Source organism: Dipodomys spectabilis, unplaced genomic scaffold (assembly GCF_019054845.1).
Source record: "Dipodomys spectabilis isolate Male_0828 unplaced genomic scaffold, ASM1905484v1 ptg000092l, whole genome shotgun sequence".
Lineage (NCBI taxonomy): Eukaryota > Metazoa > Chordata > Mammalia > Rodentia > Heteromyidae > Dipodomys > Dipodomys spectabilis.
The window spans coordinates 8504186-8523398 of record NW_024870769.1 but is presented as its reverse complement, the minus strand read 5'-3'; the positions used below and the strand labels follow the sequence as shown (position 1 = coordinate 8523398).

General features: G+C 38.1%; 1 protein-coding gene across 1 annotated transcript in view; it reads right to left on the bottom strand.

Moving 5' to 3' along the window:
- Nucleotides 1-19213, bottom strand: part of Abca13 (ATP binding cassette subfamily A member 13) — a 402123-nt gene that overhangs the window by 29326 nt on the left and 353584 nt on the right. Inside the window, exons 58-59 of the mRNA XM_042684933.1 lie at nt 14892-14995; nt 5124-5216 (exon numbers count right to left, since the gene is read on the bottom strand). Of these exons, the coding sequence (XP_042540867.1) occupies nt 5124-5216; nt 14892-14995 (197 nt within the window). The remainder of the gene's footprint in view (nt 1-5123; nt 5217-14891; nt 14996-19213) is intronic.

The following is a 19213-nucleotide window of genomic DNA, read 5'->3' as shown; positions in this document are numbered from 1 at the left end:
TTCATATTCCATCAGCCTCAAACCACAAGATCCTCATTGATTCCAGTAATTCTCTACTGAAACCTGTCATCAGCTACAAGCTTAGTTGAGTTCTCAGCATGCTGTTGTTCCAAGTCATTGCTTGCATTTCCAAGAATTGATTCTAACTTTTTAAAAAAAATGGCAGTTCTGGGATTTGTACTGAAGGCCTTGTACTCTTTTCTTTTTCTTTTTTTTTGTCAATTGTGGAGCTTGAATTCTGGGCCTGGGGACTGTCCTTGAGCTCTTCAGCTCAAGGCTAGCATTCTAGCACTTGAGCCACAGCTCCACTTCCAGTTTTCTGAGTGGTTTATTGGAGATAAGAATCTCACTCAATTTCCTGCCCAGGCTGGCTTTGAACCATGATCCTCAGATCTCAGCCTTCTGAGTAGCTAGGATTATAGGCGTGAGACACCGGTACCTGGCTTAAAATCTTGTACTCTTTTTATTATCATTATTATTATTGTGAAAATACTGTACAGAGGGGTTACAATTACATGGGCAAGGTAATGAGTACATTTCTTATCAAGCATTGTTGCCTCCTCCTTTGTTTCCCCTTCCCATCCCTTCCAATCCTCCCCCTCTAACTCCCCCAGCTCTGTTCCCCCCTTTCCCACCCCACCCCACCCCCCTAGCCAAAGTTGTAAGGTTCGTTTTTCCTTTTTTTTTTTTTTTTTTTGGTCGGTCGTGGGGCTTGAACTCTGGGCTTGGGCACTGTCCCTGCGCTCTTCAGCTCAAGGCGAGTGCTATACAGCTTGAGCCACAGCACCACTTCCGGTTTTCTAGTGGTTTATTGGAGATAAGAATCCGACGGACTTTCTTGCCCAAGCTGGCTTTGAACTTCAATCCTCAGATCTCAGCCTCCTGAGTAGCTAAGATTACAGGTGTGAGCCACCGGCGCCCAGCTTAAAGTTCATTTTTCGACATAATGTCTTGTACATCTCATTTTTGCAATGGGTCTACCTGTATCCATATTTAAGCAATTTGTTTTTTCCCTTCCCTTCCACAAATTTTACCAACATCAAATACAGTGAAAACAGGAGTTATATCGTGGGGGAAGGACATATAAAGCAACAAAGAAATATCTTATAAAAATGTTAGAAACAATAGCAAGAAAGAAAAAATATTAGAGTTCTTATCTTGGGGTTCATTTCAGATCTATGGAGACTGATCCTGCCAGGTAGATTTATCTGATCGTTTCTGCTTGTTTCAGACATATACTAGTTATTGCAAATAAGGGAAACCATGGGACCTATGTTTCTTTGGGCTTGGCTTACTTCACTTAATATGATTTTTTCCAAGTCTTTCCATTTCCTAACAAATGGGGCAATGCCATTCTTTCTGATGGAGGCATAGAATTCCATTGTGTATATATACCACAGTTTCTTGATCCATTCATCTACTGAAGGGCATCTGGGTTGGTTCCATATCTTAGCTATGGTAAATAATGCTGCAATAAACATAGTTGTGTTGGTAGCTTTAGGATGGTCTTGTTTGTGATCATTTGGGTAAATGCCCAAAAGTGGGATTGCTAGGTCATAGGGGAGCTCTATGTGGAGTCTTTTGAGGAACCGCCATACTACTTTCCAAAGTGGTTGAACAAGTTTATACTCCCACCATTAATGAAGCAATTCCCTTCTGTCCACATCCCCTCCAGTATATGTTGTTATTAGAGTTCTTGATTTTTGCCATTCTAACTGTGGTGAGGTGGTATCTCAATGTTGTTTTGATTTGCATTTCTTTTATGGCTAGAGAGGTCGAGCATTTCTTCATGTGTCCATTGGCCATCCTTCTTTCCTCTTCAGAGAAGTTTCTCTTTAAGTCTTTAGCCCACTTATTTATTGAGCAGTTGTTTCTTTGAGGATTTGTTGTTGGGGGATTTAATTTTTTGAGTTCCAGTTATATTTTAGATATGAGACCCTTGTCTGTTGTATGGCTAGTGAAGAACCACATGGTTATCTCAATAGCTGTAGAAAAAAGCCTTGTACAATTATAGCTTGCTTGTTGGCTGGCATTTAACAACTTGAGGTATGCCTCCATCTTTGCTTTTCCGCTGGTTATAGTGGAGACAGCTTCTCATAGACTTTTCTGTCTGTCTGGCCTTCCCCTGTGATTCTCCACATTTCAGCCTCCTTGAGTAGCTAAATTACAGAAGTGAGCCACCAACCTGGGCTTTGTTTTGGCTCCTGCAATGTGCCAGGGTCAGTATTGAGATGGCCAGGCTAGCAGTTGCCACTCCAGTCACATACAATCAAACACAAGCAAGTCAGTAATCATGGCCAGGCTATGGCCTGTCCTCAGTGTGCTCAGCCATATTCCCTCCTCATGGCCGCCCACGGTGACAGCTGAGAAAAGGGACAGAGAGGCTGTGGGAAACTGAGGCTGTGGGCATGCTGGGCAAACCAGAGCAAGGCTCTTGCTTCTGCTCCAATGTCGCTATCTGCAGGAGCCTAACAGGGTCCTCAGCACACAGCACTCAGGGTCCCCACTGAATCCATCTACGCTGAATTTCTAGAGGCAGGACACAAGACTGAATCACATTGAGGACCCTCAGGAGGGAGACGGTCCCTTTTCTATCCCAAAACAGCACCAGCAACCATGGCAATGCTTACAACTACTTGCAGAGTTGTTATCGACAGTTTCTAAGGAAGAGACTCCTGTCCCTACCCCAGAGGCCCTTCTACAGGAGCACTTTCTTCTATGGTACTTGGTGAATGTGCATGGAGCAAGAGGGCTGGAGAGGAGGAGGAAGGGTCATCCTGCAATCTCTCCTCCACACCAAGGCCTGCATAATGCTGCAGCTCACTGCTGCTGATTCCTGCACACACTATCCTTCATTTCCTATGGAAATGATGTTTCCTATGGAAACATCTGTAGTCATTATAGGTTTGCTTATTACAGAAACATACAAATTTCATAAATTGCTTTTAAAGTGGTATTAACTTCATTGTTGCAGTGAATAATTCACAAGGCAGCTTGAATGCAGAGCATTGTGCTCCTCACTTGGCTTTCTCACTCATGGATGGCATTTTACCCTTCGAGCCATGCCTCTGCTTAGAGTTCTTTGCTGGTTAATTGGAAATAAGTCTCTCAGATTTGTCTACCTGGATAGGCATTGAACTACAATCCTTAAATCTCAGCCTCCCGAGTAGCTAGGATTATAGATGTGAGCCCCTGGTGTCTGGCAAAAAGATAGCTCTTGGTATAGTTACGTAGTTTATATGCACTAATGATATAAATGTAGGTTATATAGCTATGTTATATATCAATTTCTAGGTGACCAAGTTCTTAGAGGCAAGCAGACACTCTCTAAACTGTGGGCCAAGTCCACCCACAGGATAACTCTAGCAGGTGTCTTGACTCGCTGACTTTTGTAATCCACTTTAGTAAGCCTGATGAAAGTCAAGTGACTACACTTCATCATAACTTACCCAACTACACAACTGACAATTAACAAATAAAACAAATCAGAGTAGACAATATAATAGACCATAAAATTTCAAATAAGCAATCACAAAGGTTAGAGAGTATGAAATATTATTATTATTATTTTGATGATACTTATTAAAAATATTTTCTAAGGTTTATCCAGAAAGTGGTTACTCAAACTCCCAAGCAACAGTAACTGGGATAGTCCTAGCCTAACTGGAAATACTATGGAAATACTGGAAATACTATGTACACTGGAAATACTATGTTCACTATATCACATGCCATCTTGATCTAAAATATTAATAATACTCTCCATAATGTAAAACTTTAAATTCTATCTATCTAAACACACACACACACACTTACTAATGAACCTCAAATTGAGAAATCTAACTTCAAAATGTTGAATAAATAGCCAAGCACTGATGCCTCACACTTGTGAGCTACTCAGGTGCCTGAGAACTGCAGTTCGAAAGCCAGTCCAGGCAGGAAAGTCAATGAGATTCTTATCCCCAATAAACTACTAAAAAGAAAAAGAGCTGGAAGTGGAGCTATGGCTTAAATGATAGAGCATCAGCTTTGAGTGAAAAAGTACAGGGACAGAGCTCAGGCCCTGAGTTCAAGTCCCAGGACACACACACACACACACGCATGCACACATACATACATGCATAACATACACACATACACAAACTGCTGAAAAAATAAAAATCAATGATATAATTATCAACATAAACAACTATATAAAAGTTATGGCTAAACAACAAATTAGAGCAAGTTAAAAAATAATTCAGGAAATTCCAAAAACAAGAAGTTATAATCAGGACATAAAACTGCTCACAGAAACTAGTAACAAGATCATGCATTATACTTCCAAAAACAAATGGTAAAAAGATGTGAAAGGATAATTAACCAGGAAGAGATCTGCTAGATTTTGAACATAAGAATAACATCTTGATGCAGGGCACTGACATGAGATACGGTGGAGAAGGGAACTAACAAAATGCTGAAAAACAAGGATACAGGATGATCCATTGTAACAATGAGATGTACATGACACTATATAGAAAACAAACTTTACAACTTGGGTGGGAGGGGGACTTGGGGAAGGAAGGGATGGTAGAGGTAAAACAAAGGAGGAGGTAACAATGCTCCATAGAAAATGTACTCATTACCTTACACATGTAACTGTAACCCCTCTGTATACTATGTTTACAGTAAAAAATAAAATAAAAAAGAGTAACATCATTAGTTCAAATGAAAACTAATCACAACACTCTTTCTTGTCTTAAATGTCAGCTTCTTAATATTTCTTGACAGTGATAAAATGTGGATACCAATTCACTGTGGCTGAGGGTTATGTGGACATTTTGTGTATAAAAGAGTCATTTCTCATCCTGATTTTATCATCACCCTGCAATGATCTTATGCTAGCACAGGTACAATGTCCTGGAAAGAAAGCAAAATGTTTTATGGAACCCATCTTAGAATTACTGTGTCTTTTACTTACTTATTATTATGGTTTTGTAAATACTCCCTTTAATTTCTTTGGGATTTTACCTCCTATTACATGTCAACAGGTAATTTTCCAGACTAAAGCACCCTCAGTTATAATCGCCTCAGGCCAGTGATTTGATAGGAAGTATTTATAGAGTAAAGGAAGCTCAGAGTACCTGTTTTTAATGTGTTGAGGGGAGCCAAGACACTTAAATTTGCCATCAACCATTATGGCCAGCCTGGTGCAAAGGGCTTCACACTCTTCCATGCTGGGAGGAAAGAAAATTAAAATATTAAAATATGCCATGTTCTAAAAAAAAAAAAACAAAACCTTGTTTTACACTCTAGAAAGAAATGGAGGCAAAAATATCATGAGCACAAAATATTCAAATTAAAATAGATACCAGGTGACAACCAAATAAAATGTTTCCAGTCAATTACACAACTTAAAAATAATTATTAGAATTTCTATATACCAGGAATACTAGTAAAAATTACATATGGGAAAGAACTATTCCACAATAGCACAAAAATATGAAATGATCTTACCCCAAAATGTGAATATTTTATGACGAAAAATAAAATGCTTTCTAGCAGACAAAAGTGAAATCTTAAAACAACAGGAAATGGGGGAAAATTATATTAAGTGAAGTAAGCCAGGCTCAAAGAAACATAGGTCCCATGGTTTCCCTTATTTTCAATAATTAGTATACATCTAGGATAATCTTATCAGATGAGCAGAACAGCTCAATAGCTCTGTTCATGGACATGGACACAAGAGGATGTTCTTTGTTGTTGTTGTTTTTAATGTACTATGTGAATTTTTCTTTTGTATGTTCTTCCCCCTATGGTATATCCACTGTTGTCACTGTATTTGATTTTGTTACCCTGCTATTGTACATGCGTTTATTTAAATTAGTGAAGAAAAGGGGAACAACAGAATGGTGAGACAAAGGACAAGAAGGAACCAATGCAACAGTGATATAGCCAAGACAATATGTTAGAAATGATCTGTTACAATGTGGGGGTGGGGTGGTGGGGAGGAAAAGTAGGAGAAACATGAGAGAAGGGGAAGTTGGACAAGAAATGTATTAATTACCTTACTTATGTAACTGTAACCCCTCTATCCATCACTTTGACAATAAAAAAAAACAGGAAAAGGCATTTTAAAATGAAAAGAATGAAAATTTTTAAAATGAGAAAATTTATAATATGAAAATTAATATAGTGTAAAATCATAGTAAACAATAACAATAAGCATATGTCTAAACTATTAGTAAATTTATTACAAAAGTATAAAAAGACATTATACTATAACAGTAAATAACAATTTAAATTTTACAAACATATTTTGATTTGTGATTATGATGTAAATTCTAATGTAAGATTATTTCAATATATTTGTTATAAAGACTTATAATTCATTATTTTCATATGAGTTATATGTTATAATGAATCAAAATACAATCACACCATGAGAAAGATGGCTAATAAGTAAAATATACATCTTTAAAATTATTTAGAGGAAGAAAATTGTTGAAAAAGTCATGAAGGAAGAATATTCCAAAATGCATAAATATTTGTTATACAACCAAGGGGAAAAATTAGATAATTCATTAAATAATTGCAAAGCCAATAACATCAGGGATCAGGGAAGAGCCCCTAAATGAATCAAGCTTTATGCATAAATGATTGGAGAGTAGAATCATGCTTTCTAAGCATAACTAAAGAGATGGTTGATATACATGACAATGAAAAACTCCAAGCTTCTAACAAGGGAAAACAATACCTAATATTTAAACCAGTAGAGGTTGGAGTACTCGTAGCTCAGTGATAAAGTGCCTTTCTAGTGCATGTTAGACCCTGATTTAATCCATGCCCAGCACTGAAAAGAAAATTACACCAAGAATAACAGTAGGGGTTTCTATACTTACTACAAAGTCATATGGGAATTAAAAATAAAACAACATAAATTCAATACATAAAAGGAGGAAATGACACACAGAAAAATTCAAAGAATTACTCATGACTAATAAAAATACTAACAAATTATAAACTTAACCATAAAGTGAATTTATTTTAAAACTATTTTCTAGCCAGAATGGCTTTTATCACATATACTTTCTTTTTTCTATTTTGTACTGGAAATTTTCTGTTTCCTTATCACATTCCTTTTATAAAAACAATGATTTCTCAAATCAATAAACAATACTCAGATAAACACACATGATTGTCTATAATTCTAAACAAATCATCTCATATACTGACAATGGAGTAAAACAGCATAACTTTTTGAAAATCCACTTGGCATTAATTTCCCTTCCCTCAGAAATGTAAAATATAAATTACATAGAAACTTATTTAGAGAAGTTTTGGAAATAGATAAATGCTCCATAGTCAGAAAATAAAATATTCATATAAATCAGAGTGCAATCCCTGTATTAACTCTTGAAGTCAGCTTCTCTAGAGTCAATTGTTTGCATGAGGAAAACTAAGACTATAGTATGGCAGGTGATACATATTAAAGAGTAATTGCTCAGGTTGGGCACTGGTGACTCACACCTACAATCTAGACTACTCAGGAGGCTGATATCTGAGGATCACAGTTCAAAGCCAGACCATGCAGGAAAGTATGTAAAAATTATCTCCAAGTTACCACCCAAAAGCTGGAAATGGAGCTGTGGAGGTAGAGTTCTAGCCTTGAGCAAAAAATATACTCAGACCCTGAGTTCAAATGCCTGCATCAACACACACACACACACACACACACACACACACAACACACACACATACACAATTTATGTGAAAAATGTATCTTTGGAAGACACAAAAAAGACTACCAATATTTGAAAATAATTAATGGTAGATTTTCTTTCTTTTGATGTCACTTTATATTATCCAAATTCTCTAAAGGTAGCATGTGTTACTTTTATTTTTTAGCTAACATTCTAAAGTAGGCTGCTAGCTGGGTCAATAGATGTTGAAGGTTTTACCTCTTAGCCTTCCTTGTAGCTCAATGTGGGCATGTAACAGGCTGAGGTGACTGGGGCTGGGGGAGTAATCTTGAAATAAGGAAAACCACTTACCCTGAAATTTCTTTTCCTTCCCTTCTCTGAGGTAGGATATAGGCACAGAAGTAACCAGTCACATAAACCATGGTGATATGGACAACTGATAGACCAGAAAGTGGAGTCAGAGAAATGATCTGAGGCCTAGGTTGGTTTGAGGTAGTATGGCCCAACCATGCAAACTCCTGAGTGAGTGGAAAAAAATGTCCTGAGGGAGCCAACACAACTCAAGTTTTCTTGGGGTAAGAGCTAAGTGCCAAGTATAGGGAAGATGTGCTACAAACCTTCCAAATGGGCTTTATGTATCTTTTTTGTGCAATGTATCTTTCTGTTTTTTTAATTCCAAGTTAAAAAGACCATTTGTCATTCTGATAACTATATTATAGGTAGAATATGAAATCACTGTTATACCATTTCCTTAAATGTACATTAGACAAATGTGAGAAAGATTACAGAACCACATCTTCCTGGGGCAAGACAGGAATTCAGTACTGTTAGAATATTATTAAATTATTACATATTAAATTATTAAGTAATGTTAAAGCATTATCAATGTTAATTTTTAGCATTTGTTGTAAGCAATCCTTTCAATGTTTACTTTTTCCTTCATTCAAACTAAGATTTGACTCCCTAATTGGCAGTTGGAACACCCTTCCCTAGTACCTAGCTAGCTTGAGTCAAGGACACTCAACCAAGCAGCCAGCAAGACTACGCTCATGCCAAAACCAACTGCTTGAAATTGTCTCCACATACTTCAAGGAAGCTACATGGCAATTAAAGTTGCTTGTTTTTTGTTTTTGTTTTGTTGGTCGTGGGAGCCTGAGCTCAAGGCTAGCATCCTACTACTTGAGCCACAATGCCACTTCCCACTTGTTTTTCCCCTGCGTATGTGGTGCTGAAGAATTGAACCCAGGGCCTCAAGCATGCATTCTACCACTGAGCCAACTTCCCAGGCTCAGTTGCTTGTTTTTGAAGCACACATTTACTTTTGCCTCACAACCACAACAGCTTACATCAGAGTTTGTGCCGTCACAAGCTTCCACGAATTAAAGGTGTACCAAAAGCCATTTCCACTCAGGTCAGAAGTGGAGTGCTTCCACAAGTGACCTAGCAGAAAGCATGTGATTGGTGAACACCCAGTCCTTCATGTGCATAAGGGACATGATTGGTACAAACGTGAAAGGTTTGCCATGATCGATGCAGACACCCTTTCTTTCTAGCTATCTCAGTAGGTAGTGAAGGTAGCAGCATGCATTGAGACAGCAGTAGCTATGCAGACATCCAAACACGGCAGTAGTAATGCAACAGCAACTGATGAATTCCACAGAGCAGGTAATGCAACAATGACCTGGAGCAAAGGCCATGGAAGCAAAAAGTACTAAGAACTAAAGACAAGAAACTACAGGCCCTGATCGTTGAGCCTTAAGAGCCAAGGTTTCTGATACTCTGGAGACAAAAGCTATAATTAATTGTAGCTCTTGAGCTGAGACCTGTAACACTAGAAAGCTCCATAGTTGTGGTTATCTGCTGTCATAATTCATTGCTACTGAAAGCACAGCATTATAGTAGCTGTCCAATGCTGGGGTCATTGATGGTTAAAGCCCAGAGGAATAAACCTTCAATCTGAGTGTCTAAAACCATTAAGTTCCCGTTGAAGCCTAAGGCAATAGTCTGCTGGGTGTTAAGGTTCAGAGCTGTAAGTCTCTAGGTTCTACCGGTCCAACCACTCAGCCAAGGGCTTTCAAGTGTCTGAGATTGCCTGCCAATACTGAGAGAGATTCTCCTAGCCCACCCATGATTCCTATCCAGGTAGACAAATGAGCCTAGTCAATTGATTGGATATCTAAATGAGGACTAATAACCGGGAGGAAAAGGAAACTTCACAAGGATGGAGTTCAACCAACACTTTGATGACAAATTTTAGTGCAATTAAGTCTAGGAGCAAAAAAGACCTGACAAAAACAAATATGAATTACAACTTCGGAATAACTGACTCATCATTTCCAAGTAATTTGAGATCAGCAATTTAAGAGAATGCTATAAAACTATGCATATCATGAAATATGAATCCAGAGGATAGAAAGAGGGATTTTGTCTCTAAAGCAAGATTCTACAAAGCCAGAAATTGTTCGAAAATGAAAGCAATTATTGGTCATTTACTAAAAACAAACAAATTAACAAATAACAAGCCAATCAAAAAGACAAACAAGCAATGACTCCCATTAGTGGATAGTTAGGTTGAGTGCTAGAATGATTAAAGGAATAGAGAAATGTAAGGCCTTGTATTAGAATTCACATATTCTTGTTGGATGTATGGTCACTTGTGGTTGGCCTATTTCCATCCTTGCTGTAAAGGATATGATAGAAAGTTCCTACCATTGAGGTTCTTGGCACATGTTTTCCCAAGATGCCATGGGGGAAGGAGCTAGAGGTAGTAAGAGATAATGCTGAGAGAAAACTATCCAACTGAAACACATCTTCTCAACTGAAGGCTATCATTTTAGAAACAAAATTAACCATAAGTTTTCCAATTCTGCATCTACAGTGAATCAATCAATCAGATCTTTGCATTGAATGAATAAGGACAAATTTACCCAAATCAATTGGTATATATACATATGTGTATCATTCATGTGAAAGCAATGAATAAAAAGATACAAAGAAAAACTGCAGATACAAAAAATGGCATTGCTGAGAGCAGCCTACAATAATTGTATGTTATGTGAAAAATAAAATAATTTTGATGGTGAACCATTTTGCCTAGTTTCAAAACCCATGCCTCTACATCAAGCCTTAAGCATGCCAGCAAAATGAACATCAAAATGTGCCGTTCCTAGAACTGGCAGAGTGAGATGATAATTTTGTGAGAATTTATACACATTGTGATAAAGTAGAATAATTATCTAATTTAATTTGTGTTCATGTAAAATTTTATTTCTAAAGAGAAGCTGAACAAAAACAAAAACAAAAATCAGGAGTAGTACTTCTGGCTATATCCAAGTGATGTACTCAATAAGCTGGATCAAATTCAGAACACAAACATTTCAGTATACTGGAAATTGATCTAAGGCACAAGCTAATGTGAAAAGCACATTACAGACACATTGCTAAATGCACAATAATAAGGTGCATTTATCTGTGACCTACAAATTCCGGAGATGTTGTCTTCCATCTCCAGGGCCATCAGCAGGCAGGTCTTACCAGGAAAGGCAGACCATGTAACTCAGCAGATTCCAACAAAATAGAAAAGGGTCCACTCAGTTTGTATCATTAGACAACTCCCATGCCTGGTAACAGTTGATGTATATGATCATTTTGGAGCTGAGAAAACAGGAAATGAACACCTATAAAATCTGATGAGGAAGCCTGTACTAGATAAATGTTGTGTAACAATGGTATGCACATGTATATGTGTATATGTGTGTACACATTTTTGCATGTGTGTATATGTGTGTGTGTGTGTATATATACAACTGAAGTCACAGATATGTTTCATGGAGACTGGAGAGGAATACTGAACAAGAGAGGGCATCAGTGGCTCATACTTGTAATCCTAGCTACTCAGGTGGCTGAGATCTGAGGATCACAGTCAAAGCCACCCAAGCAGGAAAGTCCATGATACTCTTATTTCTGATTAACCATCAAAAAGCCAAAGGTAAAGCTGTGGCTCAAGAGATAGAGTGCTAATCTTGAGCACAAAAGCTCAGAGACAACATCTAGGCCTTGAGTTCAAGCACCAGGACCGACACACAAAAAACAATAGCCAGTGAATAGCAGAGCTGGAAATATGACTTAAGTGGTAAAGCATTCCTATGCAAGCAAAGAGACTGAATTCAAACCCATTGCCACTAATAAAAGAAAGGAAGGAAGGAAGGAAGGAAGGAAGGAAGGAAGGAAGGAAGGAAGGAAGGAAGGAAGGAAGGAAGGAAGGGAGGGAGGGAGGGAGGGAGGGAGGAAGGGAGGGAAGAAGGAAGGAAGGAAGGAAAGAGGGAAGGAAGGAAAGAGGGAAGGAGGGAGGGAGGGATGGAGGGAAGGAGGGAAGGCAGGAAGGAGGGAGGGAAGGAAGGAAGAAAGAAAGAAGAAAGAAAGAAAGAAAGAAAGAAAGAAAGAAAGAAAGAAAGAAAGAAAGAAAGAAAGAAAGAAAGGAAGGAAGGAAGGAAGGAAGGAAGGAAGGAAGGAAGGAAGGAAGGAAGGAAGGAAGGAAGGAAGGAAGGAAGAAAGAAAGAAAGAAAGAAAGAAAGAAAGAAAGAAAGGAAGGAAGGAAAGAAAAGAAAGAAAAAAAGAAAAAGAAAGAAAGAAAGAAAGGAAGGAAGGAAGGAAGGAAGGAAGGAAGGAAGGAAGGGTGGGAAGGAAGGAAAGAAGGAAGGAAGGAAGGAAGGAAGGAAAACAGTGAGGGGAGAGAGAGATGGAGGGAAGGAAGGAAGAAGGAGGAAAGTGAAAAAAGGAATAAGCCATCAAAATTATGAAAAGATACAAGGGGGGTAAATAAAGGAACCCAGTCTCAAAAGGCTACATACTGTATGATGTCTACTATATAACATTCTGTAAAAGGCACAGAATTGATTTAGAACAAATTATTGCCAGGGTGCTGGTGGCTTATGCATATAATCTTAGCTGAAGAGCTGAGATCTGAGGATCAAGATTTGAAGCCAGCACAGCAGAAAAGTTCATGAGACTAATATCTCCAATTAAGCGCCAAAACCTTACAGTATAGCTACAGCGCAAGTGGGAGAGTGCCAGAAATGCTCAAGGACAGCACCTAGGCCCTGAGTTAAAGCCTTAGGACCATCACACACACACACACACACACACACACACACACACACACACACACACACGCATATATACATACACATACACAAAAATCTGGGGAAAACTTTTGAATAGATATTTTACTAAAAAGTGGATGAAAACAGCCAATAAGCACATGAAAAAAATCAGTTTCTTCAATAGAAACTTATTATGCTACCTAGTAATTCAATCCTATTAGTCTATTCAAGAAAAATTAAAACATACATTTTTACATGCAAAGACACCAATAAAACTACTCAAATTCAAAACAATCTGAATACTCATAAGCTAGTGAGTGAATGAAGAAAACGTGTCTAGCTATACAGTGGGGTACTACTGAATAATGAAAAGAGTTGATAACTACGGGGCTGTAGCTGCTTATGCCTGTGATTCTAGCTACTTAAGAAGCTGTGATCTATATACCAGATGCAGGGCACCGACATCAAATACAGTGAAAACAGGGGTTATGCCATGGGGGAGGAACATACAAAGAAACAAAAATATTCACATGGTACATTATAAAAACAGTAGAAACAATAGCAAGAAATAAAAAAAGAACTACTTGTGACCCTTTCTTAGGGTTCATTTCACTTAACATCATCTTATCTGGTCATATACACATAGCTTTTGGTCTTTTCTGCTTGTCCCAGACATACACTAGTTATTGCAAATAAGGGAAACCATGGGACCTATGTTTCTTTGGGCCTGGCTTACTTCTTCTCTAATTTGGGAGGAGAAGGGAAAAAATAAAATGCTTAAATAGAGATACAGGTTGACCCATTGTAACAATGAGGTGCACAAGACACTATGTTGAAAAACAAACTTTACAATTTAGACAGGAGGTGGGGAGGGGGGGGGAGTGTAGTCGTGGATGTGAGTGGGAAGGGATGGTAGGGGAAAAACAAAAGAGGAGGAAACAATGCTTGATAGGAAATGTACTCATTACCTTGCTCATGTAACTGTAACCCCTCTGTACAGTATTTTTACAATAAAAAGTATTAAAAATTGTGAATTAAAAAAAAGAGAAAAAAAGAAACTGTGATCTGAAGATTGAAGTTCAAAGCCAAACCGGGACACAAAAGTCCCTGAGACTCTTAGCTCCAATTAACCACCAGAAAACCAGAAGTGTTGCTATGACTCAAGGTGGTAGAACACTATCCTTCACTGAAAGGAACTCAGGGACAGTTCCCAAGTCCTGAGTTCAAGCCCAACAGCCACAAAAACAAAAAAAAAGTGTTGATGTACATTCAAAAACCTATGGTAAATTGAAAACAAATACAAAAACTACACATTATCTAATTCAAATACAATTATAATTCAATATAATTATAATACAAATATAATTCAATAAAAATACTACATATTATATAATTCTATTAATATGAACTATTCATAAAAGGCAAATTTATAAAGACAGAAGATCAATAGTTTCCTAGAGCTGGAGTTTTGAATGGAGAAAATGATGGTAAACTCCTAGATCCTTAATAAAATTCCTGATACAGCAAGTGGAATCTTTAAACTCTAATCTTCATTACACTTCAGACTTTTTAGTAGGTAAACTTTATTATTCAGCCTCCATGACACAGTCTTATAAAATCTATATTTGTAATGTCATGTGCCTACAGCAAGTGTATCATAAAGTGGAAAAAAAAAGCAATGGTTAAGAATTCTAATTACAAATTTAATTCCGCAATAAGGACAAATGTCGGATAGGATTCAGTAAACAAGTTAGGTTTTCACTTTGAACATTACCATCTTCTGAATATGATGAGAACGGGGACAGGAAGGTGATGAAGTGTCATTTGGGCAGAACTCAGTGAGGGAGACTAGAACGCACCCTTGAGCAGCAGCAAGGAAAAGGCCAGAGTGTGGTCTATGGATTTAGACTACTAGGCTCAAATTCTAACTCTACCCCCTGCTTTGTGTGGCCTTAGTTATGTTTCATAACCTCTCTGCTTCAGTCTCCTAAGGTACATAATAGAGAAGAGCAATCATCTCACCACCATAATATTGTAAAGACAAACTTCTTAGTGTTGATGGCTACTCTGTCTCGTTCTAAGAGCCTTCAGGTGGGACACAGCTCACCTGTGAGATGTCAGCACTGCAGCACAGCCTTCATGAACCTCCTTCATAATTGTTTGCCACAAGTACCGCTTAGAGCAGGGATCCATCCCAGAGCTAGGCTCATCCTAAGGGAAAGAACACACACAGAAATGAGCATTTATTCATTGAGTGCACATGAGAATGCACACACCACCACATGGGACTAGATTCCGACTGAACAGAAAGCATGTTCTAGCTGAATGAATACTTCTATTGGCTTCATTACATTCTACAAAATGAATTCATGTTGATGGGGTGGGGGAAAAGAGTATCATGAGTAAGTGCTTGACTCCCTCATTCACACGGGATAACACTACCCAAGAGAAGTACTGCTTCCTGGTTACACCTAAATTATTGAGGTATCTGGCACACCTGACATGTTAGGAGAGCCTGGAAGTGAGGAAGAAAGGCCACTGACCATAGCAACCGTTTCCATTCTTCTCAAGAGCCACCTGGGAAGGTTCCCGGAAGGCCACCACACATGTGATATGCAGGTACCACAGCCTTCTGCATGCCTCACTTTCCCCTTTTCCTCAGCATCCTCCTGAGAGCACTCCCTCAGAAAGCAACTGCCAATACCCCGCACAAACAACCAGTACAGCTGCAAGACTAAGGGAAGACACACAAGCTTGCCCATTCTCTAACTAAGGCAAAACAGACAGGAAGCTCCCAGCACCTGGCCTACTTCTGTGGGATTGAGAAAAGACATATGACCTTCAGAGTTCCTCTCCCACAAGACTGACCAAGAAGCATAGAATGGGCATATCTACAGAAACCATCTGACAGTACCTTAGAATCACTCTCCTGACTGACAAGTATTTTCTGTCCCAAAGAAAGTGAAGACAGTCATGGCAGGGTGATTGCTTCTCTAATTTTTTTTGTCGGTCATGGGGCTTGAACTGTGGCTCTGGGCACTGTCCCTCAGCTCTTCACCTCAAGGCAAGTGTTCTACCAGTTGAGGCGCAGCACTACTTCCAGTTTTCTGGTGGTTTATTGGGGATAAGAGTCTCATGAACTTTCCTGCCTAGCCTGGCTTTGAACTGTGATCCTCAGATCTCAGCCTCCTGAGTAGCTAGGATTACAGGTGTGAGCCACTAGCGCCCAGCACTTCTCTAAATTTGAACACAGTAATGAAACAGGTCAAGGAGCCATGACACCACTACCAAAGGAATACAAGAATAACCCAACAACCAATGTTGATGACATGGAGATCTATGAATTGTGTGACACAGAACAGTAAATTATTATCTTAGGAAGCTAAGGGAGCTACAAGTGATTGTAAATAGATGACTCAACAAAATCAGTAAAAACAAGATAGACACACAAAAAAAAGATGTTTAAAAAAGAAAAGGAATTCATGTAAGAAGAATCAAGTCACAGTTCTGAAACATAAACTGACACATTTGAATGAAACCCCTCTGTACAACTACTTAACAATAATTAATAAAAGAAAAAGTTACTTGATCTGCAAAACCAAAAATTTTAGGCAATTCCATAGCAGGAAAATTCAGTGACTAAGATGGAAAATATGACTCTATGTTAATAGCAACTATATCAAGTAAAATTTTAAAACCTGTGAACTTGAACACAAGATACTTAAAATTATCCAATCAAAGTAGAAAAAAGAAAAAATAGATTTAAAAAGAGTGAAGAATCCACATAGGATTCATAAGACACTGTCAAGAGAACTCTCATGTAGGAAAAAGGAATTGTAGCTCATGCTTGTGATTCTTGCTAAGTGAAAACACAGGTAGAAGGATCATCATCAGAGACCAGCCCTAGGTATAAGACTCTCCAAAAACAAAAACAACAACAGAACCCTAAAGCATAAAAAGATATTTTTACTCACCTGGTGGAGCACCTGTCTAGCAAATAGGCCTTGAGTTCATTCCCCAGTACTACACACATACATGCATGCATGCACATGCACACACACAAGGAATGTAGCATTTATGTAAAAACACAAACTTTTACACTATGGATTAGAATAAAAATTAGAGCTGGGCACCAGTGGATCATGGCTGTAATCCTAGCACTCAGGACGCTAACATCTGAGGATCCAGATTCAAAGCCAGCCCAGTCAGGAAAGTTGGTAAGTCCCTGAAATGGAGCTGTGGCTCAAGTGGCAAAACACTAATCTTGAGCACAAAAGTTCAGTGACAATGCCCAGTCCTTGAATTCAAGTGCCAGGATCGGCACCAATGAAAAGAAAAGTGTGGGAGCTAGGAAGGTGGCTCAGTGGTAGAGTGCTTGCCTTGCATGCATGAGGCCCTGGGTTCGATTCCTCAGCACCACATAAACAGAAAAAGCTGGAAGTGATGCTGTGGCTCAAGCAGTAGAGCGCTCGCCTTCAGCTGAAGAGCTGAGGGACACCGCCCAGGCCCAGAGTTCAGGCCCCAAGACTGGCAAAAAAATAAGAAAAGAAAAGTGTGGAGAGGAAGGAGTCGGGGAGGTGAGGAGGGAAGAGATGGTAGGGGAAAAACAAAGGAGGAGGTAACAATGCTTGATAGGAAATGGACTCATTACCTTACTCATGTAACTGTAACCTCTTTGTACAGTATATTTACAATAAAAAATATACAAGCCGGGTGCTGGTGGCTCACGCCTGTAATCCTAGCTACAGGCTGAGATCTGAGGATCACGGTTCAAAGCCAGCCCGGGCAGGAGAGACCGTGAGACTCCTATCTCCAATAAACCACCAGAAAACCGGAAGTGGCGCTGTAGCTCAAGTGGTAGAGCGCTCGCCTTGAGCTGAAGAGCTGAGGGACAGCGCCCAGGCCCAGAGTTCAAGCCCCACGACCGACAAAAAAAAAAAAAAAATATATATATATATATATATATATATATATATATATACAAAAAATAAAAAATCCAAAAGCAAGACCTTCACAAGAATGACAAAAAAAAGAAAAGGGGGAGATACAAATTAGTATAGCTGTTAAGAAAAAATAAGGAGGTTCTTCAAAAAACTAACAACCTGGCTATCTCACCAATAGGTATACCCCTTCACCACATATACATATAAATAAATGTATATAAATACATAGATATAAATATATATACACACAATACATCAAAAGTGCAAACATGCACACTTATTTAGTGAATGTATGAAATCCACTTCAGTGCCAATCAACAGCAGAGTAGAAAAAAACATAGTTTATACACTCTATGTAACTTTATCAGGAATAAAAAGTATAAAATCTTAGAATTTATAACAAGATGGAAGAACATAGAAAAAATTATATTAATTAAATTAATTCAAGAACAAAAAGACAATCACCACATACTTTTACCTGTATGTATGAAGATGTGTATAATAAAATATTATTCAATAAAGAAAAGAAAGCAATATAGTTTTCAAATATTTATGAATACATATATATGTATATATTATATGAACCTGAAGAACACAACAGTGAATGAAATAATTCAGACATAGAAAGACTAGTATTATATGAAAATTAAGGAGTCAAACAAAGAAACAAAGAATAGAAGGTTCTAGCAGATGTAGAACATGAGGGAAATAGGGAGATGATGGTCAAAGGGTAGGATATTTTCATTATGCAGATTTGATATGCAACATAGACATTTCTATGGTTTGAATCTTCTGCCCCATCTAAAGTTCATGTTGAAACTTAATCCTCCATAGCAAAGTACTGAATTGTGGCATTTGGGGAGGTTATTTGAAGTTGTAAAGGCTATACCTTTCCAAACAATTTGTATGCCCTTATAAAAGGAATTGATGGAGAAATTTTGTCCTACTGTGCCTTGTAACTTCTGCCATGTGAAATCTTATTCTCCCTTCTAGCGTATAAACAACACAAGGCACCATCTTGCAGTCAGAGACAGGACCTTCAGCAGGCATCTGAACCCAGTAATACCTTTATCTTGTATTTCCATTCTTTAGAACAGCAAAAAAAATCATTTTGTACTTTATAAACTGATCAATCTGTGATATTCTGTTATAGTAGCACAAATGGACTGACCACACTGTATTGTATATTTGAAATTTGCCAAGAGGTAGATCTTAAGAGATCTCATCACAAGCTGGAGAAAAGGATTATGTGTATGTATGCATGCATTTTTATATGCAATTATTCTCAATAAAACTGGTGGGCATGAGTTGAGCTACTTCACCTCAACTTAATTTTTCTTGGTGATCTGGTCAGGCCATCCTTGGTATGTTTTCTAAATGAATTCTCACCCTTCATAAACTTTCAGACTGGTAAGATATATGAGAGAAGAAACAGCTTCATTTACTTAGTAACAGCAAATGAATTGAAATTCCCTGGAACCTGAAG